General features: G+C 32.5%; 2 protein-coding genes across 4 annotated transcripts; one reads left to right on the top strand and one right to left on the bottom strand.

The window, feature by feature from the left end:
• Positions 1-406: 406 nt before the first annotated feature.
• On the bottom strand, positions 407-3790 carry LOC114880611 (succinate--CoA ligase [GDP-forming] subunit beta, mitochondrial). Of its 2 annotated transcripts, XM_029196817.2 has the most exons (6): positions 3133-3782; positions 2372-2471; positions 1709-2304; positions 1476-1610; positions 1128-1256; positions 407-1055 (listed from the first exon to the last, which is right to left on the bottom strand). In XM_029196817.2, exons 1-6 carry the CDS (start codon positions 3329-3331, stop codon positions 943-945), a joined length of 1272 nt encoding a protein of 423 aa, XP_029052650.1. In that variant the 5' UTR covers positions 3332-3782; the 3' UTR covers positions 407-942. The 2 variants fall into 2 exon arrangements, with proteins under 2 accessions (XP_029052650.1, XP_046143386.1); XM_046287430.1 differs by lacking the exon at positions 1128-1256 and having other exon boundaries at positions 3133-3790.
• A 5728-nt stretch (positions 3791-9518) lies between these two features.
• Positions 9519-12633, top strand: LOC114880613. 2 transcript variants are annotated; one of them, XM_029196818.2, is made up of 3 exons: positions 9519-9756; positions 10853-11416; positions 11791-12633. In XM_029196818.2, exons 2-3 carry the CDS (start codon positions 10857-10859, stop codon positions 12044-12046), a joined length of 816 nt encoding a protein of 271 aa, XP_029052651.2. In that variant the 5' UTR covers positions 9519-9756; positions 10853-10856; the 3' UTR covers positions 12047-12633. The 2 variants fall into 2 exon arrangements, with proteins under 2 accessions (XP_029052651.2, XP_046143387.1); XM_046287431.1 differs by having other exon boundaries at positions 9520-9756; positions 10769-11416.
• Positions 12634-21453: the final 8820 nt, after the last annotated feature.

Raw genomic sequence — 21453 nt, 5'->3', positions numbered from 1 at the left:
TTGTTTAGTGAAAAAAAATCAAATGCAACATAGGTAGCTCGATTTGCTTCGATTTTGTAAAAATTCTGAAAGAACCTAAGGAAAACCTAGGAAGAGCTTAACACAGAACTTCTTGTATTATAAACATTTTGTGATTACAAAAAAAGTTACAAATATATACACTCCAATATAATCCAAGTACTCTTACACTCGACTTGGATTTATGAGTACATATTGAATTTGATTTCATCTCTAACCACAACCCATGTGAGAGGAATGGACATGGCAAAGGAGAAGTCAAAAGTCAGCTTAGCTGTCTCTGCTTTAACAATAATATTTTTTCATTAAACAAAATATAAATTACTAAGACGAATCTGAAAACATTTAATTGTCACTAAAAATATATTTAGTTATTTTACTTACATACTTACAAAACCACATTGTCTTTATTACCTTACCCTCTTAAGTATACAAAGTATAAAAGTATCAAAGTTAGTCATTTAAAATGTATAAATTGTAGGTATATAATTTTAGCTAATTACAGTAAAGATTCGATGAAAGCGAAAAAGATCTGTAAATAAAAGCGAAGGACTCAAAGCTCAAGTCCAACTCAACTAGAAACTGTCGGCAAACTTGTAACAATGTAGGAACTGTACCATGTAAGCGAAAGTTTGGTCCAGAGCATTTCGCTTTCATCGAATCTTTATTGTAATATCTATTTGGTAACACTTATTAGGTGAAAGCGAAATGAAACAAATTTTGTAATAAAGAAATAGAAAATATTTTTAATTACCTACATTAGCTGACCGATATTACTTGAAAAAGAAAACAAAAGATCAGATATTCAGCTTTTCATATCTTGGCATTATATAAAAATTATACAATTGTTCAGATTTTTTAATATTCACTGCCATTTATGAAATGTTACTCGTGGAAGAACTTAGTACAGAGTACAGTTGCTGTTTATGATTTTACTGAAGAAACTGCTTTTCTAGCAGCTTCATCTAAATCATTTGCTGTAAGAATTGATAAACCACTTTCTGCAAGAAGCTTTTTTGCTTCTGCTACATTAGTACCTAATTAAAAAAAGAAAAGAAAAGTAACCATTACACTAAATAACTAAGTAACTAGATAAAAAAAATAATTACCTTCTAATCTAACAACAAGCGGAACTTTAAGTTCTAAGTTACGAGCTGCCGCAATAATCCCTTTTGCTATTGTTGCACAATTTACAATACCCCCAAACACATTTACAAGAATCGATTTTACTTTTGGATCTAAATACATCAAATAAAAGACATTCAGAATTACTTTTAGATAAAACTTACCCAAAACTACGAATCCAATTCATACATTTGTAAGGCTTTCTAGTGCAATATGTAAATAATACTAATACTAATATTACTAAATTAAAAAGCATCAAGATAAACTTAGTTCTCAATTTTAATAATGAATCTAATGTAACTACTTATTTGGATACTTATTACAATACATACCTTCGCTCAGAATTTTAAATGCCTGGTAAACTTGATCTTCTTTGACACTTCCACCCACATCTAAAAAATTGGCTGGTGATCCACCATGTAGTTTAATTATATCCATGGTAGCCATTGCTAAGCCAGCACCATTAACTAAACGTAACACACAGATTCAAATTTTAAGTAAATTCAAACTGATTACAATATATTACCTATTTTAACTACTATGATATTAAAATAATAAAACCTACCTAAACATCCTATATTACCATCCATAGCAATATAATTTAGATTAGACTGTGATGCAGCAGCTTCTCTAGGATCTATCATATCGTAACTTTCTAAAGCAAACAAATCCTGTTGCCGAAATTGAGCATTATGATCGAATGTTATTTTCGCATCTACTGCTATAACTTGTTTATCTGTAGTTTCAACCAATGGATTAATTTCAACTTGTAAAGCATCAATATCTACAAATAGTTTCCACAAATTTTTTAATTGATTTGCTGCTTTCTCTTGCATAGTAGGATCCGTAAAACCAAGAAATATGCTAACTTCTTTAGCAATATCATCATCAATACCATAATATATATCTAGCGGTATTGTTTTAATTAATTCTGGAGTTTTGTCAGCAACTGCTTCAATATCCATACCACCTTCTGGTGAAGCAATTAATACAGGACCATTGTGCTGTCTATCCAAAAGTATACAAATGTATGTTTCACGTGCAATATTTACAGATTCTGCTATCATAACTTTCTGCACTAATATGCCATCTTTTGAAGTTTGCTTTGTGATAAGGCAATGACCTAACATATTTTTCACAATTTCTTTAACAGCATTACGGCTAATAAGAAATATGTAATAAGTCACATGTTCTTATATTGCAGTTTATACTATGTACTTTTACTTACTCTTTTGTAACATGTACACCTCCTTTAAAACCATGCTCAAACCATCCTTTTCCACGTCCGCCAGCTAATACTTGAGCTTTTACAACATATTCATCTGCATCTATAAAGAAAGATTAAATTAGACATCATAATTAAACATGATTAAAATAATTCAATATATATTATTTACTCTAGTATACAAAACAGTTAAAAATGAGACAAATTCTTATAGGACATGCTATAACTTTGAACAGTTTTTCTTACAATAAAAACATTTATCTGTTGCAGAAATTCTCAAACTTATTTATTTATAATGTAATTATAAGATCATTTTAATATTATAAATATTTATATTTATTAATACTATCCTGTACTTCTTTAATTACAAAAATATTTTATATTTCATAAATTAAAAAGTAAGATTAACTATTACTTTTTTAATTTTATTGTTTTTATAATACAATATGTTAAATAATAAATTTTGATCAGTATAGAAAAAAACCATTTGCAGGTATTTTGAAACATAAAATTATAATTCAAATTTATATAAAAAATGATAAAGAAAAAAGTAATGAATTATAAGAGTTAAAGGAAATGTATAGGATAACAATAAAATTGCCAAAATAATAATTATAAAATTCATAGTCAGATGTTTATTAATATATTACAACTGGGTATGTACAATAAAGCATGCTTTATTGCAGAATAATAAAATAATTACATAAATTTCACTGAAAAGATTACACAAATTAAATACATTAAATATTAAACGAAATACTAACGTAATTGGTCTAAAGTAGAATTTACTTTCCTCATATCATCCACGATACCAAAATTTTGCACAGAAACTCCGCAATTTCTAAGAAGTTCCTTGCCCTGATATTCAAGTAAACTCAAATTTCTCTTTTGTTTTATACTACATGTTGAACTCTTGTTTAACATGTGAATGAAGTACAATTTTCGGCTAACACTTCGCAACATGTTTAACCTTAAACTTACGACTTCACAAAACAATACAAATTACTCTTTTACTAAATGTCTAAAATTATTCACAATACACGGTAATCGCCATTAATGCGAAACATGGTTTATCTCTCAATATTTTACTGTTTTATTGCCAAGTTGCCGTTATATTCGCATTACATACTTATCACTGCTTATGGAATAACCTGATATGTTACTATTTATATGTATATGAGATATACATATATCTACATAGATAAGAAAATAATTAATGTATTATACAGGGTGTCCCAAAATTAGGGGAAGACCCGTGGAGGGATGATTGTTAAGGTTATTCTAAACAACTTTTTCCTTTGCCAAAATGTTGGTTAAGGTTTCGTTTTCGAATTAACGAAAAACCCTGTTCAATCAGAGTCTGATCAGTAGGGAAAGACCCGTGGAGGGCTGATTGATGAGGTCATTCTAAACAACATTTTCCTTTGCCAAAATGTTGGTTAAGGCTTCGTTTTCGAATTATTAACGAAAAACCCTGGCCAATCAGAGTCTGATTTTGGCAAAGGAAAAAGTGGTTGGGGTATAGAAAACGGGGTACACCCAGATCGAGCTGTTTTTTTAACCATAGATAGGCCTTGGGGTGGGAATTCCAACGGTGGTCATCCCTCCCCTTAACTCCCACCCGCCGCCTCCACAGAGGTCAAAAACTGAAATTGTCCGAAAAGTGGTTTCTGCACCGAACTCAAAAGGAAGGTTAGGGAACCCGGAAATTCCAAAAATTATGAAACTTCGCATACAAGTACAGTAAGTCATCCGTAATACGACCCTGTTTTCCGTTGGTGCCATAATTCGGTTTTAAAGGGTGAAATTACCCCTTGAAGAAAATTCGAAACTTTCTTTTTTGTGGAATATCTTAAAAACGGTGAGAGATATGAATAAAAAGTTTAAACAAAAGTTGCACAGTTCTGTTGTGTTTACAAAATGGCGTCAAGAAAATTTTTGAAAAGTGCATAATTTTTTAGTTACCCCTCCCCCCCAACATTTTCTTGACGCCATTTTGTAAACACAACAGAACTGTGCAACTTTTGTTTAAACTTTTTTTTCATATCTCTCACCGTTTTTAAGATATTCCACAAAAAAGAAAGTTCCGAATTTTTTTCAAGGGGTAATTTCACCCTTTAAAACCGAATTATGGCACCAACGGAAAACAGGGTCGTATTACGGATGACTTACTGTACTTGTATGCGAAGTTTCATAATTTTTGGAATTTCCGGGTTCCCTAACCTTCCTTGTCAGTGAGCCCCACCCCAAGGGCTATCTATGGTAACAAAAACAGCTCGATCTGGGTGTACCCCGTTTTCTATACCTCAACCGAAAAAGTTGTTTAGAATAACCTCAGCAATAATCCCTCCACAGGTTTTCCCCTAATTTTGGAACACCCTGTATATGTATATGAATCCTCTGTATAATATACATATCGGGTGATCCTCTCGCTAGTGGACTCAAAAGGAAATGCCGTCACACCATCATGAATGGAGCCAAGCCCTTTCCTCGTCTTTCTCCTGTTTCTTCTGTCCACTTCCTTTTTCATTTCCTCTTTCTTTTCTTACTTTTCTTCCTTGTCTGTTTCCATCTGTGAAAAAAGTAATTTATGTATAGATAACGTAATATTAATTATGTAAGATTATACTTGTCGATTATACGTGATCAGGCAGCATATTTGCACTCCATTTGTCCTGGTAACGCTTTCTTGAATATACCGATATATAATTTTTTAATTTTTTTCGAGAAGAGAAAAATGCTGTTACGCATACCTACCGAGGCTACCCGATAGATTATTTTTTGGTAAATGTTCGGAAGTGTCACTCTTGTCAGAATCGAGCTGATTTTTTTTTGTGTGGTTTCTTACAGTTAAAAAACATCATATTTAATATTATTATGGCAGCGCATCAACAAAAACAATGTCAATAAATATTTTTTTAAAGATTTTTATTCGTCGATCTTTCGAACTTTTTTTCAAGATTTCTAAAAGAAATATTCTGTTCTTTCAAAATACAAACTATTTTGACAATTCTTCATTATAAAATTGCTGAATAACATCGAAAATGGCATGTATGTACACTGAGTTGCATTGAACTTGTCGCAGTGAAGTTAGCTACAAATTCACTAACACATTCACGCCGCAGCGTCGGTGAACCGATCTCGCCATTGGCTCACCGACGCGGCGTGAATGCGTTAGTGAATTTGTAGCCTACTTCACTGCGACAAGTTCAATGCAACTCAGTGTACACTCATTGTCAGTCCCATCGAAGTTGTCGCAGTGAAATTGGCGCGCTAACGCCGCCGCGGCGTGAATGCGTTAGCGCGCCAACTTCACTGCGACAGCTTCGATGGGACTGAGTGTACGCGTTCACTGTGTGCGGTGAAAACTCGAAGAAAAAGAAAATCGGCAATATAACCAGCCATGTGGTAATCACGTCGTCCGAATTTTGGGATATTACCACGACAATTCCAGATGTAAACAAAAAACAAAACATCCCCCACGAGTTGAACAGTAACATATTAAATTCGTTTTGCTGACTGGGGGGCTGTGCCCCCCAGACCCCCATAGTAACTACACTAACTAATACCAATAAATATGTTACTTTGTAAATTTTGTTTCTTATTTCCTTATATTAAAAATGGGTATCGGTATTAGTTAGTGTAGTATTTAGGGGGGGCCTGGGGGGCTGAGCCCCCCAGTCAGCAAAACAAATTAAATGTTACTGTTCAACTCGTGGGAGATAAAAAGAAATTTATTGACATTGTTTTCGTTGATGCACTGCCATAATAATATTAAATATGATGTTTTTTAACTGTAAGAAACCACACAAAAAAAAATCAGCTCGATTCTGACAGGAGTGACACTTCCGAACATTTACCTATTTTTTTTATGTGAAATACAATAATGAATGTTTTATAAGAAAAAAAAGCAGTCATGGAAATTCAGTGGCTACTGTTGTAGACGCGTCAGGGCATAATCTAGTTTTTGAGTTCTACGCTCGCTTCACTCCAAAAAACCTCTTCTCGGGAATCCTTCCTTCTAAAATCTGTAACAAATTTTTTAAATAAAACAAAGAAATATAGTATGGCGTCGCGTAACTCGCGGGGATCGTATGATTCGCGAGTACAATTGCTATTTCATGCAATTGTGAACCAGTAACAGAGTCAGTGGTACTGCACTTTACAGTGCAGTGCGACGCCGGACAGTAGCAGTATTCGTGCTACTTTCTGAGAGAGACCTTCTGCGCTTTTCTAAATTTGCTCTCTCCTCTGTTATAAATTGAGGCTCCTGAATGGGCATTCCCCTATTGTACCGGATATCTATTAATTCCGGTAACATACAGAATAAATAAAATTGAATTAACTTTGGCTCCATATTGTTTTGCCAAAAGTTATTATCTCTATCAACTCTAATGTAATTTAAAGCTTTTCGGGTCCAGATACAAAATAAGATATATTTTCTACCTATGACATGTAATTGTCCTTGTAGCTGGTAGTAATAATACATATAATGGTTGTTTGTTTAATGTGTTTCCTTGTGCATCTGCAAATATACGGCGAATAAACTGCAACACTTTTGGTTGCCTCCTCCGGCAATAAAAATTCTCCGCCGTTTTCGGACATTTGATTTCCACAATGCCCCTCCTTCGTCTATAAGTCACACGTGCTTAGTTTTTTTTCTTCACCGGCTTTAAAATTTTTCGCATTCTTGTCCGTTATATTGTACCTCTGTAAGGTGGCACTCTAATCCCAATCGTGGGATACACAAATGACGGACTTCACTGAATATTTGCACAGAACGTGCCAAAATCCGGTGATGGCATATTTCGTCCAAAATTTGAGGCCGTTAATATAATAGTTTCGAGATTTATAATTTTAACCACTTCGGAATTTTTTGCATTTATTCATTCTTTATAAATGAGATAAAATGCTTCATTTCGGACTCATCGTGAGACGAAATTATATATATGGTGGTGGTGTCTCCCTGTTTTGGCAACCGTCCTACTAGAAACTTTAGTCAGTGGGGCTGACAGTATGGACGGTCCCTAACCCAGACGGGCCTGGATTCTATGTTTACAGACCTTATATATATATCAACAAAGCCCGTGATAGAGCACTTACGAGAAAGGATGGGAGTTACACGCGCGACACTTTGCGGCCATCGCAGGAACGAGGCCCAGGCGCCGGGGCGCCATAGGAACAAAGTTAAAAAAAGGAAAGAAAGGACACCATTAGTTTTACTTATTTATTTAAAACCTAACTATAATTTAAATTATGTCATGTTTGATCTTGTTTTGATCAGAAAAATCTCACAAATACACTACTAAAAATAATTACGCAAAATAAGATAAGTTTTTAACAAGCTTAACACGTGATATTGTATTATAACAATTACTAAACTATATTTTTATTTTTTTCTTATATTGTAGGAAGGTAAAATATGCAACATCGTATAAGCGTGGACTGGTGCAACAGTTGCAAGAAACCTGATATATAATAAATTAACTGAAGAATCAAATTGTATCTATGCATTCTTGCATTTTAATGAGTATTCAAAGAATAAAATTATAATAATTGTAATAGTTAGAATAACGGTAATATCTAATTGTAGAAATAACTTCTGTATCACGTAAGTACTGTCCACCGATGACAAGAAGTCTCGCGAGACGGCACAGGACCCACTAGTTTTACACGAGCCTAATTAGTAGATGCGATCACTTCGCTATAGCGATGGGTAATATGTTTCGATTAATTAAATATCGATAGTTTTTTTAATAATAATCGATTATTTTTGTCGATGTTTCTGTAAATCATTTAATCGATTATCGATACTTTTTTACATAACATCGATATTTTGTATTTCTGTGAGAAAACTGAACAGCATGATAACGCGACGCGCACTATTCAATAAGCGTATAATTTTCGAGAAATGTTGTATGCTCATTGAGTATAAGTCGTGTTCCGAAATTCACTGCCAGCACTGAAAATCTATAATACGTAACTAGATTCCAGCACTGGCAGTGAATTTCGGAACGCGACTAAATAAGAACGCCATACGTATTTGTGTTATTATATTCTTGTAACTCTTATTAATTGTTCTTCATTCTTATTCTGTGATCTTAGATTTAAAAAATTATCTTATTCAAATACTCCATGTATAATTTTCTTTATCATCTCAATCCTTTTGCATCTGTTTTGCTATTGCAGGTACAGTGACATTTTATAATGTATATACGCATGAGATTTTGAAGTTTATGCTGGTTATGCATATCTACTTAGAATATCCCATTCCCTATAGATTTAATAAAAACTTTTTTTCTAGTCACGAAGTCAACCCTGTTGCACTTACAGGTCAAGAACCCGCAAAATACTACAGTATTGCCTCGAAATAAGCAAGTGGCTCGGGACCGAACCGTTGCTTATTTCGAGGGAGGTAGCTATTCGGCTTGACTTTGTTCTCGAAACGGGACGATAGAGAACGCGAGAAACGAGTGAGAGATCCGAGGTAGCGGCAAATCATATAGTGATCGGCCGAACAGCGATGTTATTTTTTGAACAAGGATAGAAAGCATTATATACATATATTCCATCCTTTTTCTACTAACCGATGTCACTGCTCAGTCGAGCGGGAATTTATTACCCTAAACATCGGCTTCGCGCTTTCATGGACCTCTCACTCATATCTCGTACCTCTCACTTTGCGGGCGATTTCAAACAAAGAAGAGGGGATAGCGACTTGCTTATTTCGAAGTCGAGACCACTTGCTTATTACGAGGCAATACTGTATTACTACTTGAAGGAAATTCATTAATATTCTTTGAAGTTAACATTAAATGTACGATTCTGATTTAAAAATATTTTTTAGTAAAATTTAAATAAGAAAGATAGTGTAATATTTTTTGTTCACCTGTATACGCAGTTTCTAGGTCACGTTCTAGGAAATGTGCTCAGGGTGATGTTTCCAAAAGCAGCCCTATTAAAAAAGAATTCGATACTTCGATATTTTTTAAAAAGCATCAATGTTCAATTATCGATTTTTTAATTAATCGATTGTTTTAACATCGATATTTTTTTCGAATATCGCCCATCCCTACTTCGCTAGTTATACGTCACGACCGGAAAGTAGGTGCAAGCTGAGGTGGGGCGCGATCAATCAGATTGCGCTATTCTCATGGAACTTCTTGTGATCGGTGGACAGTGTGACGCTAATGCATATAAGGATCAATGCTAGAGATTTTTTCCGACGCCATTCGAGTGTATCTTTTCTGCGTAGCTTTTCCCGAAATTTGTGACAAACATATAATTATTGATGTTGTGTATTTTAAATAAAATATCGTCGTTGAAAAAGAATAAAGTTTGTAAAATCCAGAAAACCCTGCTCATCGATTAATTTCAATATTAAGCATGTAAGTTAGAGTTGATTTTTCGTTTCGGAATAACCTACCGAAAACTGTCATTGACTAATTATTAGTCTTTATTAAAAAATAACTTTACAAGGATAGCAGAAAAAGCATGTTAATAATTTTGGCTGCACTTCATCTTAGGGGATCAAAAATTTTGGAATAAAAAGTATCAAATCTTAAAGTTTTGACATGCAACATTCGAAAATGCAAGTTTAAAGTTCAGGAAACCAATGGTTTAAAAAATACAATTGTGTGAAAAAAGTGTATTTAGCGTACTTTGGCAAGTTAGTACGACGCCATATTGCTTCTACCCATCTTCTGATTGGTTCGCACACAAATTCGAAATCTGTTCATACCGACTCATTTAAAAGTTACATGGGTCTCGCTGCTATAAGATAGTTAATCACAGCGTCGAATTTGTTAGTAAATAAATATGTTGGCTATTTCCTCTTGGTTTGGTTAGGTGACATCAAAAATATTAATCTGATATTAAATAAATGTTTTGTATAACCTTTAATTATAGCTCAAGATGGAACTCGCACGCAAAAAATCAAAGCTAACTGGCGACCGGCAAAAGATTGAAGTCGCTTCCACGATGAAGACTTTGCCGATCGCCTATGTGAATTTTTGTGGCGTAGGTTTTGTCAAATTAACCAAATATATCTTATGGATTCCTTGATCGCGGCAATCAAGGAGCAGTATGTTTTTAAATAAGGTAAGTGGAAGTTATAGTCATTTTAACGAACCAATCAGAGAATGCGTAGAAACAATATGGCGTCGTACTAACCTATCAAACATCACTAAATACGTACATTTTTACACAATTGTATTTTTGAAACCATTGGTTTCCTAGACTTTTAACTTGCATTTTCGAATGTTTCAGGTCAAAAACTACAAGACTACATATTTTGAAACCGTTAATTTTTGGTCCCCTAAAACGAAGTTTGATCTGCAAAGAAACACTTTTCTTTTTCTCTTTTTTCAATAATTTTGAAATGTATTTGTCACTCAACAGCGAGACTCTTCTTCGCAAGAACGATACAGAGAACGCTTAATTAAGTCCTTAAGAAGTCCGAGTGATCAAGAATCGTTCCTACAGCAGGATGGGCGATCGTGAAACCAATACCAAGGACCTCGCTCACCAGAAGGAGAGTCCTCATAGAAGGTTTCAAGACAACGAGAACACTGAGCTGAATCAAAGCATGGAGGATGAAACGGAAACTCCAATTGAAGATCCGCATCAAGAACGGGACCAACAAGACAAATACAGCTCCAAAGAGGATCATGTCGTGGAAGATGTGAACACAACGGACAATCGGCAGTTCGAAGTGGAGAAAAGCATGCCTTGGCTACGAATGGATCCTACCGACAAGAATCTCTCCAAGCAAATGTTTCTGTATTTGACTCATAAGGAGTTGACGAACAAAATTGAGGATCTAACTATGAAAGAATCGCATGCTTGCAAGAAACAATGCTGGGATGTGGCGCTTAGACTAAGGGATATGAGAAACAGATTGGAATTGCTTCGCGAGAAAAAGCTGTACAGCGTTGATAATCTTGTTTTGGATGAGGAGACGAAGAAACTAGGACTGATGAACATTGATAGAAGAGAGAACGAACTTGCTGAACGCGAGGATGCTTGTACGGATTCAGAGATGTACAGGTTGGTTTTAATTTTCGACCCTTATTATTGTCAATCTGTTGCGAATTCGATAAATGGCCGTGGGCAATGTTAAGGGTCTAAAACGACGAATGGCACATCTTGCTTCTCGAATTAGTCGAACTCTGTCGATGATGCAGCTAAAAATCATGAGTCATTCGCGTCTCTCGGTATATGTACTACACTTTTACACGCGTTCAGCGCTTTGCAAATGTTTGCCAAGACATTCGTCACCCTACGCGCTCTACATTCGTCCCTCGATAGATCACAAATAGGATGGACATTTATAATTGTGTGTCTAAACATTCGAGTGGTGAGAAAGAAATTCTATTTTTTTTTTGTTAATTAAATTCTTTGTCCATTTGTGTTCCTTTTAGCGAGGGTGCCAAAATACTGTGGAAGAAATGGATGCACGAAGATGAAAGATTCGTGATCGAAGATGCGCGACTGCAGAGGGAGAAGTTGATGAACATTTTGGAGAAAGAATGGCAGGGTCTCGCTATCCATGACAAGGAACGAATTACTCGATCATATCAGAGTGTGATACACGACGCTCTTGTCCAAGAAGAACATAAACTCTTGACTTCTCTTAACGCGGCTAAAGCAAAATCTTCTCCTACATCCTTGAAATAAGTCCTAGATCCATATTTCGTTAATTTGTAGGCTTGATTATATTGTATCAAGCTTAACAATAGTTTGCGTTTGAATATTTTGTATTGAGTCGATTTTCGTCGCCAATATTCTATGCTGTATTAGGTGTGTTGCAAGTAAATTATTAATATGTTTCAGTCGTTCAAAAGTATTGTTTTATAACTTGAAATGTATTGCATTTAGCACATAATATTGAACGCTAGTAAAGACTCATCATAGTCTATAATTATATCGGTACTACAATTTTATGAATAGGTGATATCGAAGCCATTCCAGATTAATAATTATTATTCAACTCTATATTATACTCGAATCTTGTTCACGCTTGTAAAAATTATACTCGATCGATGAAAGTAATCTGTATTATTTTTATTTATCATTTTGAGCTTGTCATTATAGTCGTATTTGTACTGGCAATATCACGGTATTGTTTCCTATATTATTATAGCTTTTTCATTCATTGTCGCGTTTGCAAGTCTCGGTTATATCATAACTGTTTAAAACGGTACTTCAACGACGAGGTTACTGTACATTGCATTATTGAAGAAATAAAGTGATTACTGTAGAAATATGACTTTCACTTATGTTTATCCTCATAAAAGATGAATTTCTGATTCTTGAATTTGTATGTCACTGCTGCGCGTTTTGAAAAAGGTATCACCCGCGTCATCTAGTGCAAAATAATCTACAAAATGCAATTTTCATTAGTTTTACAATACACTATTAGATGACGCTAGTGATCTAGACCCTCGCAGTATTGCCATTTGTATCTCGTCGGTGCCAAGGTGAGGTTGGGTTTCCACAGTTGGTATAACAGTTGTATCTGTTTTATCAATTCTTCTCTTACCATACCTCGCTGGAGCATGCATGGCACAACTACCTTATCGACCATACCAAAGTGAAGAACGTACTTATCATGTATAGTACGTTTGCAGTGTTGCCACATCTGTTTCCATATGCATGGCAATTGGTGTTCGCACTTTACACAATCATATATCTGCTTTCATCCATAGACATAAGAAGTATAGACGGAGCCTTTCTACGAGGGGTAAGTGATAATCGCGGTAAGGGGGGAACTCATCTGACTTCGACTATTTTCGTAAACGCAGACTCGGGTATGTTCGGCTTTTCGCATCCGTACGATGAGTTGTATTGAACTTGTAGCAGTGAAGTTGGCTACAAATTCACTACGCATTCACGCCGCGTCGATGAGTGAATGCGTGACCAACTTCACTGCGACAAATCAATGCAACTCATTGTCGGTGTACATACAACATGTGAAAAATGAGCCGAATACTACCGAGTCTTGCCGGAATAAGTCGAAGTCAGACGAGTCCCCTCCTCGCCCCGATTATCACAGCCCCCCTTACCTAAAGTAGCAGTTTATGCTCCGTCTATATTTCTTATGTCTCTGCTTTCATCCGTGTACACTGACAAGGAAGGTTAGGGAACCCGGAAATTCCAAAAATTATGAAACTTCGCATACAAGTACAGTAAGTCATCCGTAATACGACCCTGTTTTCCGTTGGTGCCATAATTCGGTTTTAAAGGGTGAAATTACCTCTTGAAAAAAATTCGAAACTTTCTTTTTTGTGGAATATCTTAAAAACGGTGAGAGATATGAAAAAAAGTTTAAACAAAAGTTGCACAGTTCTGTTGTGTTTACAAAATGGCGTCAAGAAAATTTTTGAAAAGTGCATAATTTTTTAGTTACCCCTCCCCCCCAACATTTTCTTGACGCCATTTTGTAAACACAACAGAACTGTGCAACTTTTGTTTAAACTTTTTTTTCATAACTCTCACCGTTTTTAAGATATTCCACAAAAAAGAAAGTTCCGAATTTTTTTCAAGGGGTAATTTCACCCTTTAAAACCGAATTATGGCACCAACGGAAAACAGGGTCGTATTACGGATGACTTACTGTACTTGTATGCGAAGTTTCATAATTTTTGGAATTTCCGGGTTCCCTAACCTTCCTTGTCAGTCCCATCGAAGTTGTCGCAGTGAAGTTGGCGCGCTAATGCATTCACGCCGCGGCGGCGTTAGCGCGCCAACTTCACTGCGACAAGTTCATTGCAACTCAGTGTACACGGTGCTCTCGGATCTCGGGTCTCGGGACTCTCGTCTCGGGAGATCTCGCGTTCGAATCGCCTCGGCGAGCGTGTACGCTGAGTCCCATCGAAGTTGTCGCAGTGAAGTTGGCCACGCATTCACTCACCGACGCGGCGTGAATGCGTTAATGAATTTGTAGCCAACTTCACTGCGACAACTTCGATGGGACTTAGTGTACTGCCGGCATTATGTTAGTATGTAGTCTTTTGTCGGTGTCGTAAGTAAGTACGTCATGAGTTCGTGGTACTTATGCAATCTGAAATACCGACGTCGTTTGAAATCCAATTGGTATGGTAGAATGTGAGACCAAAATAATTTTACCTTTCCTGGTACACATTTTAATAGCGCTGCTGTCTTATTCTATTCTCATTCTATAATATCGTATGTGACATAAAAATGATAAGGGAGTACTTACAAATAATTTGCATCTCTTTAGAAAATTTAAAAGAACACTTTTCAGGAATGTCAAGTGTAATTTTTAATATGAGGAATTACACAGGAAAGAGACCCGTATAGTGTAAACAACGTATATGCTTTTTATTTCAATATTGAACATTTACTAATGTGTATACAATATAATATATTTGTATGTATAATATATAATAATAGTAATAATAATATTATTTATGTATACAAGTACATCGTTTACGTTGTTGCTGTTAAATGTATACACGCATACGTATGCATTTAATCAATTAATCGGTATAATTACTCTAACGTTTAATTCATTAATTAATATATACTGTATACCTCTCTATCGTTATCTAAATTGTGTGTCGATTAATACAGCCCTTAATCAATTGTAATAATCACTTGCTTTTGTTTTTTCGTGGATAAAATCTCGCCTCGTTTAATATATGTATATATTTTTACACATACACGCGTACAATTGTAACATATTTTTTTTTCTTTTCCTTATACGCACGCGTATGTACAGAAATTCCCTGTATCTTATTTTTTCATGTTCATCTAAAAAATTACCTACTTCTATGATTTTCATTATTCAACTAATTAATTGGTAAACTTCGCCTTTCTTTCGCATTTACGGTTCTTTTCGTTTTATCACAATTACATGGTATTATCGTGTCGAACGATTTTTTTTCTTCCGTTTTTTTAACGCTTCGCAAATTGTTGTTCTTCTTTGCCTTTATTAACTTAACTTCAATTTTCTGAATGAAACAAATAAATGTGGTAACACTAACACGTTTTCAATAAATACTTTCTAAAATTAATGTTGAAAGGCAATAGAAGGACTCCAATTTTGTCAAAATGAATAAAGAAAGAAATTTGTGAAACTTATCAAGTTATTAAAATTTGAAATAAAGGCGAATGAAATTGATAAAATTTTACTATTACTCGCTTTGTTAATTTCATTTTTTTTATTAATTTTCACAGCTCGATCAATTATTTATAACTAATTATCATTAACAATATTGGATAGTGATCGCTTAACAATCATTTTTATTGCTATTATTTCGTTCATTGACTCGGGATACTGTGAGAAATGGCGCTGAATAACATGTTTAATTTTGCATGTTAAATAGTATACCATAATCTCTACTGTTAATATCTTAAATTAATATCTAGCAACAATTAGTTATTTGTTCTTGATAAATCAATGTCGAAAACAATCTATTACTTTAATAAAATTAAAATATTTTTTATACCAGTAACTTTCTGACAAAACATCCTAATATTTTTTTTATAACAAATGAAGAACTGCATGGATTAATCGATAAAAAGTATATACATATGTAGTATTTAAAAAAACGGGGTTGATATCTTCATCATTAAAAGGCAATTGACATCATTTATTTGAAATATTTTGTATAAATAATTATTTGAAATAAAATGAAATAATTGTCTATTGAGAACGTGATCAATGATTTTATTATACAGTTTCACGTAATTAGAATCATTTATACAAATTCTCAATAAAAACTATGAAACTTTTCAATATTTTTAAAAGGAGGTAGAAAGTTAACACCATCTTATATGTTTACACTAACAATAAGTTATTAATACCTACTGTTTATAATTTCACTCTAGTTATAATAAATAGTATACTACGCGTTTATACATGTGAACATAATGACAAAACAAAATACTTTTAATAGTTTTTAATAACAAAATTTAAAATCATTTAAAAATATATTTTAATATTACTTAATTCAATTAAATCAGGAACGTTAAATAGGAACAAGTAGTAAGGTGGTAATTAAATAAAAAGACAGATGTTTAAACAAAATAATCCGTGAATTTATTAAAAATAACACAGGAAAGAATAAAAGAAATGACAACAACAAATCAGGACAATGAAGCCGCACTAACCGGTTAGGACGATCATCTAATTAATCAATTAGTAAATCAAGTAATCGTAACTTAACTAGTAGCTTATCACAACCGCGGGTACTTCTCTTGTTTTTTCGTTTCTTTGCGTTCTTTTTTTTTTCATTTTAAACTTTCAAGAGAAGACCATTGGTATTGCCATCACTTCAAGTTTATCTGTTTTTTTTTTTTTGTTTTTTTTTCACGTGGGTCGAATTGTACCAACCAAGCTTTATATCTCTTTAAATTCATTTTACTTTCAATTCAACGGTAGAAATAAAAACGTCGTACGTGTAAATTAATATATCATTGCTCATTTCGTTGCTGTAACTGCAAAGTATTTTTCATTGATTATGCAGATCGTCTGCTTCGTTGCATTATATTATACAAATAATTGTAAAATTATATGAAATACTTTGCAACCTTAGAGATCTAATTTTGCAATGAAACAATATGCTCAATATTAGAACAAAACGACGGATCGCAAATTATTTTATTTAAATTGCAAAGATTATTAACCCTTGGACTTTAAGATAACAATTGAATTTCGGAAACTTTCGATTTCGCAATTTTTAAGCTTCCAATTATTTATTTGAATGTCACTTCTCCAAGTCGATTGTTCTAACGTTAAGACAATTTCATTGATACGAGTTCTACCGTTGATTCGTCACAAGATAACTTATATTTTTAATTACAATACTTCACAATTTTCCCACGTGACGCAAACGTTTCAACTCCTTTTATCTCTCTCGTGGAAGCTGTTTCTTTTTTCTCATGGAAACATTATGAATTTTGTTTCGTAAACAATCTTATAGTTAACAATTGGCTCTTTCGAAACAATAAGGATACAAACAAGCGATACAAGTTTTGAAATTCTACTGAATCGAACGTTTTATTCAAATAAGTAACGAAACAGTACGAAGGAGTCAAAATCAATGTTTCTCAACCAACAAATTAGGAAATAAAATTTATTATTAAAGTTTCATGTTTAATTTATCAAATTTTTAATGTGTGGTTGAGAAGCACCGTTATGTATAATTATGTATAGTTGATACACATGAACCTACATGCGAATGAACACCCATTTCCAGAATGTCTACGTATTGTTTAATCAATTATACCTTTATATAAACAAATAGCAGCGCCTCAATTTATTTCTTCGGTAATAAGCATTAGATTCGTAAGAAAGAAACCGTAAAATATTCAAATTATATAACAATATGTATAACTCTTTGTTTTTCTACATATATTATTGAATAATTTTCATATTCACTAAAATTGTTAATAACAAATTTGAAATTTTTCTATTCAACTTATTATGTTCAAGTGTTCCACCAGGTTTAGTTTTTCAATTATTAATAAAGAAATAAATTAACGAATAATGAATAGGTTTTTCATTAAAATATTCGTTTCGTATAAATAAACACTGTTATAGTAAATAAATATTTATTATTCCTATCTGTCTTATCACACGGTAACTATGTTAAAGTCTTTCTTTGGGGAAATAAACCATGAATTAAGGAATATAATTATTTATGCATCACCTTAGTTCGAGTTCTATTGTTTTTAACACGATATTTAACAATTTATTTCTCTTGAAACTTATTGACTTTTCGCATGCCACGTAATTCTTTAGGAAATTGTTAAATCTTCTATTTGATTTTTTTATTTTTTAATGTAACAAGCCAAAGATGAGAAATTAAATGACATAAAAGAAAAATCGACGTAATTCAATAAAAAATACTTGATAGAAAAATTAGGTATAAATTTTTGTTTGGATGGGGTTTTAAATTTGTACAATTTTGAATCTGCAAACTTCTAATGTTATTTGTAATTAATCAGCGCCACTTTCCACTCTAATTGGGGATACAAATTGATTAAGAAAATAGTTTGGTCGACGACGAATATGTATTCGTTGACTTTCATAAATAATTGGAATCTAAAAACTACGAATCTTTTATTTGAAAATTTTCATATTTTTCTACTTCAAAATATATTTAAAAATTCTTTAAAACAAAAAAGTATTTTCACTTAAAATGTCACTGATTAATTTTTTTAATAAAGCAAGCTTATTGCGGAATGTAAGGTACAAAATTGATACGTAGTTACAAATTTCAAGGCAACAATCAAATAACTTAATTAGACTTATAGACAATGATTTCTAAATATTTCTTATTTTGTATTTTATATGAAAAAAAAAAAAAAATGTTTCACGTGAAAAATATAATTTGGAAATATCACATAGAATTAAAATTAAAAAAGATATTTTTCTACGAGAAATATAAAATAATTTTTCAATTGTAATGCGCGAAATTAGAAAATAACAAAAATTATTTTTTCAATTCCACCAAGATAAAACTATAAAATATATAAAATTTGAAACTAATGATTCATTAATGATTAATTAACACGTCGTTGACCGTCACATTTTCTTAGTCGATTTGAATTAATACGACTAATTAGATACATCTACTTAGGCTTAGATAATTCTATGTAAGGCATGGAGTATGTCATTTCGTTATCTGGTATCTAGATTATTCGTATATCTGTATAAATTTTTTCTGTTTGTTTTCTCACACACGCACACATGTGCCCCTTTTTTCCTCTATATTTGTGTATTTATATTTCTTTCATTAACGAAAAATTCGCGCTTTTTCTTGGTCGCAAAGTTTTTCTATTTTTTTCTTCATTATCTTTCATTGTTAATTTTAAAATTGTTTAGCAAAAACTATTCGAACCCCTTTGTTTTTTTTTTTCTTTCTTTACTTTCACTTAGGTCGAAATGGATTTCAGTTGTTTTATCGAATCAAGTATACATAGATAACCCTCCTATAACATTACTTGTGAACACGATTTGAAAATTAGGGGAATGCTTCTATAACGTAAATATCTGTTATAGATCATATCACAATTCTAGTTACCAAAGACAGGAATAATTAATTTTCAAATTTTTAATTCCGGTCTTCCAAATTGATACTGTAATAGTAGTAGTATTAGAAATAATATTTCAATAAATTCGAAATTTCCAATTTTAAGCTACCTTACATTATCAATATACATAAAATAGAAATGTTGTTTGGAGATATTTGCACCCATTTTTAAAAGTCATAGGGTACGTACACTCGCGACCCAATAGCACTAATAATAGTACAATTTTATTTTCGTAAAAATGACACATTCAGATTTTCATGTTATAGGAAAGTCATCTATAATAAAATTGTTTACTCTGATGATTAATTTCACCCTATGAATGAAACCTAAAATCGTTTGTATAATATTTTGGCTAGTATCGAATGTGTACGCGTATGTGTTCAATAAGGCGATTAATATCAATCGCGCTACCATGATTTTCCATGAAAATCAAGAAAAACATAAAATGTTGACGACGAACAGCTAACACCTTTCCGCGTTTCCTATATTCATCTAGAGTAAAATTCCCGCGAATTCTCTGCCCTAAGTAAATTAGCTCGTTGATCAGTGACTAATTTAACGATTACCTCATAATCAATAATTAACAATTGTAATTAAAGCTCATACGGACGCGTTGATTAATCATTTGTTAATTATTCATTATTCATGCAACCATCCATCACAAAGGTTTCTTTCGTTACCTCTAATCACGTAACAATAATTATTATTATAAATCACAATATATTATAATAACAATTATTGTTACTAGTAATATTATTAATTTATTTACAAATCATTTTAGTTTTATTAAGAAACATAACAATTAGAATACCAATAACAGAAAATAAATTTTTTTATCAATAATTTTATACAGAAAGAAATGAAGAAAGGTTTTAACAATTAATTTAACAAAATTTGTGGCAAAATTTCTGAACTACAAAGTACAGTTACCGTTTACCAAATCAATAATAATTTGCGCGTTTTTTGAAAAATTTTTATAAAACTTATTGCTCGAAACTTTTTTTTTCTTCTCCTGTTTTATTTGACTAGACATTTACAAGCAATTTACGTCTGTTCCGATGGTCAGTTAATGACAGTAAAAACGAACTATTTCCTCGAATAACTTTCATTTAAAACGTACGAATGTTCGAAAACATTGTTCGAATTTAAAGATTTGTTTCTTTTTCCCGCGGTAATCTTCGAATACTACTTACTAGTTTAGAAAATTTATTGCTAACTTCATTATCTTCTTACGTGTAAAAATTTCTGTTCAAATTTTCAACGTCGATATTTCTTTTCTTTTTTTTTTTTGTTACACAATCAATCGATTTTTTAATTGCATGACTTATACAAAACTTTTAATACTTTGATATACAACAGACAATTAATTAAAACAACAATGTTTTAATTATTAATAATCTTATCTGTACATTTTACTCTGCAACGTTCAAATAAATAATGAAAATTTCATCTAGATACAACAAGAAAAATTTGTTTAAAATTTGATAAATCTGTTAAATTGTAAAAAGTGCCCGAAATGCGTATATTATTTCTAAAAGAATTTCCTAAAGAAAAAATTCACATAGGTATATTGCACTAGTTATCAATAAAACGTCTAAGAAATACTTTTGTTAAAACAGTTTACCGAGATCGATACATTTTAATTTTCAAATTTATTTAACACGCCCGCTGCAGATCACGCTATATCGCGGGCTGAATACACGGTGTTCAAACGTTGTGGCAAGCAGCGACCGACCTGCTTCTCAAGCTTAATAACGAACGAGTTAAGAATTAAAATTGAATAACAATATCTTTTAACGCGTATTTGTTAGGCCTCGCGTTATTCTATAAACATTTTATTATAGGCTTTGCTTACTAATTACCAATTATCTAACAATAATTAATTGCACTTTTATCTTTCCAATACATATACTAATCACACCTTTCTGAATAAACAATAATTTACATAAAATATCAAATGCAATAAGAATATTCATTATTTCCCACGAAAAAATTTAAACAACGTTTCGATCTCAGTA

Source organism: Osmia bicornis, chromosome 10, assembly GCF_907164935.1.
Source record: "Osmia bicornis bicornis chromosome 10, iOsmBic2.1, whole genome shotgun sequence".
NCBI classification, from domain to species: Eukaryota; Metazoa; Arthropoda; class Insecta; order Hymenoptera; family Megachilidae; genus Osmia; species Osmia bicornis.
Note: the sequence above shows the minus strand (reverse complement) of the source record. Positions and strands in the feature narration are given on the sequence as shown.

Excerpts from the sequence above, each read along its gene's own strand:
- LOC114880611 (XM_029196817.2), bottom strand. The coding sequence starts at position 3,331 with ATGTTGCGAAGTGTTAGCCGAAAATTGTACTTCATTCACATGTTAAAC. Across the intron at positions 2,305-2,371 it reads GGTGTACATGTTACAAAAGA|CCGTAATGCTGTTAAAGAAA; the intron begins GTAAGTAAAAGT and ends ATTTCTTATTAG. Across the intron at positions 1,257-1,475 it reads ATTTAAAATTCTGAGCGAAG|ATCCAAAAGTAAAATCGATT; the intron begins GTATGTATTGTA and ends TGATGTATTTAG.
- LOC114880613 (XM_029196818.2), top strand. The coding sequence starts at position 10,857 with ATGGGCGATCGTGAAACCAATACCAAGGACCTCGCTCACCAGAAGGAG. Across the intron at positions 11,417-11,790 it reads ACGGATTCAGAGATGTACAG|CGAGGGTGCCAAAATACTGT; the intron begins GTTGGTTTTAAT and ends TGTTCCTTTTAG.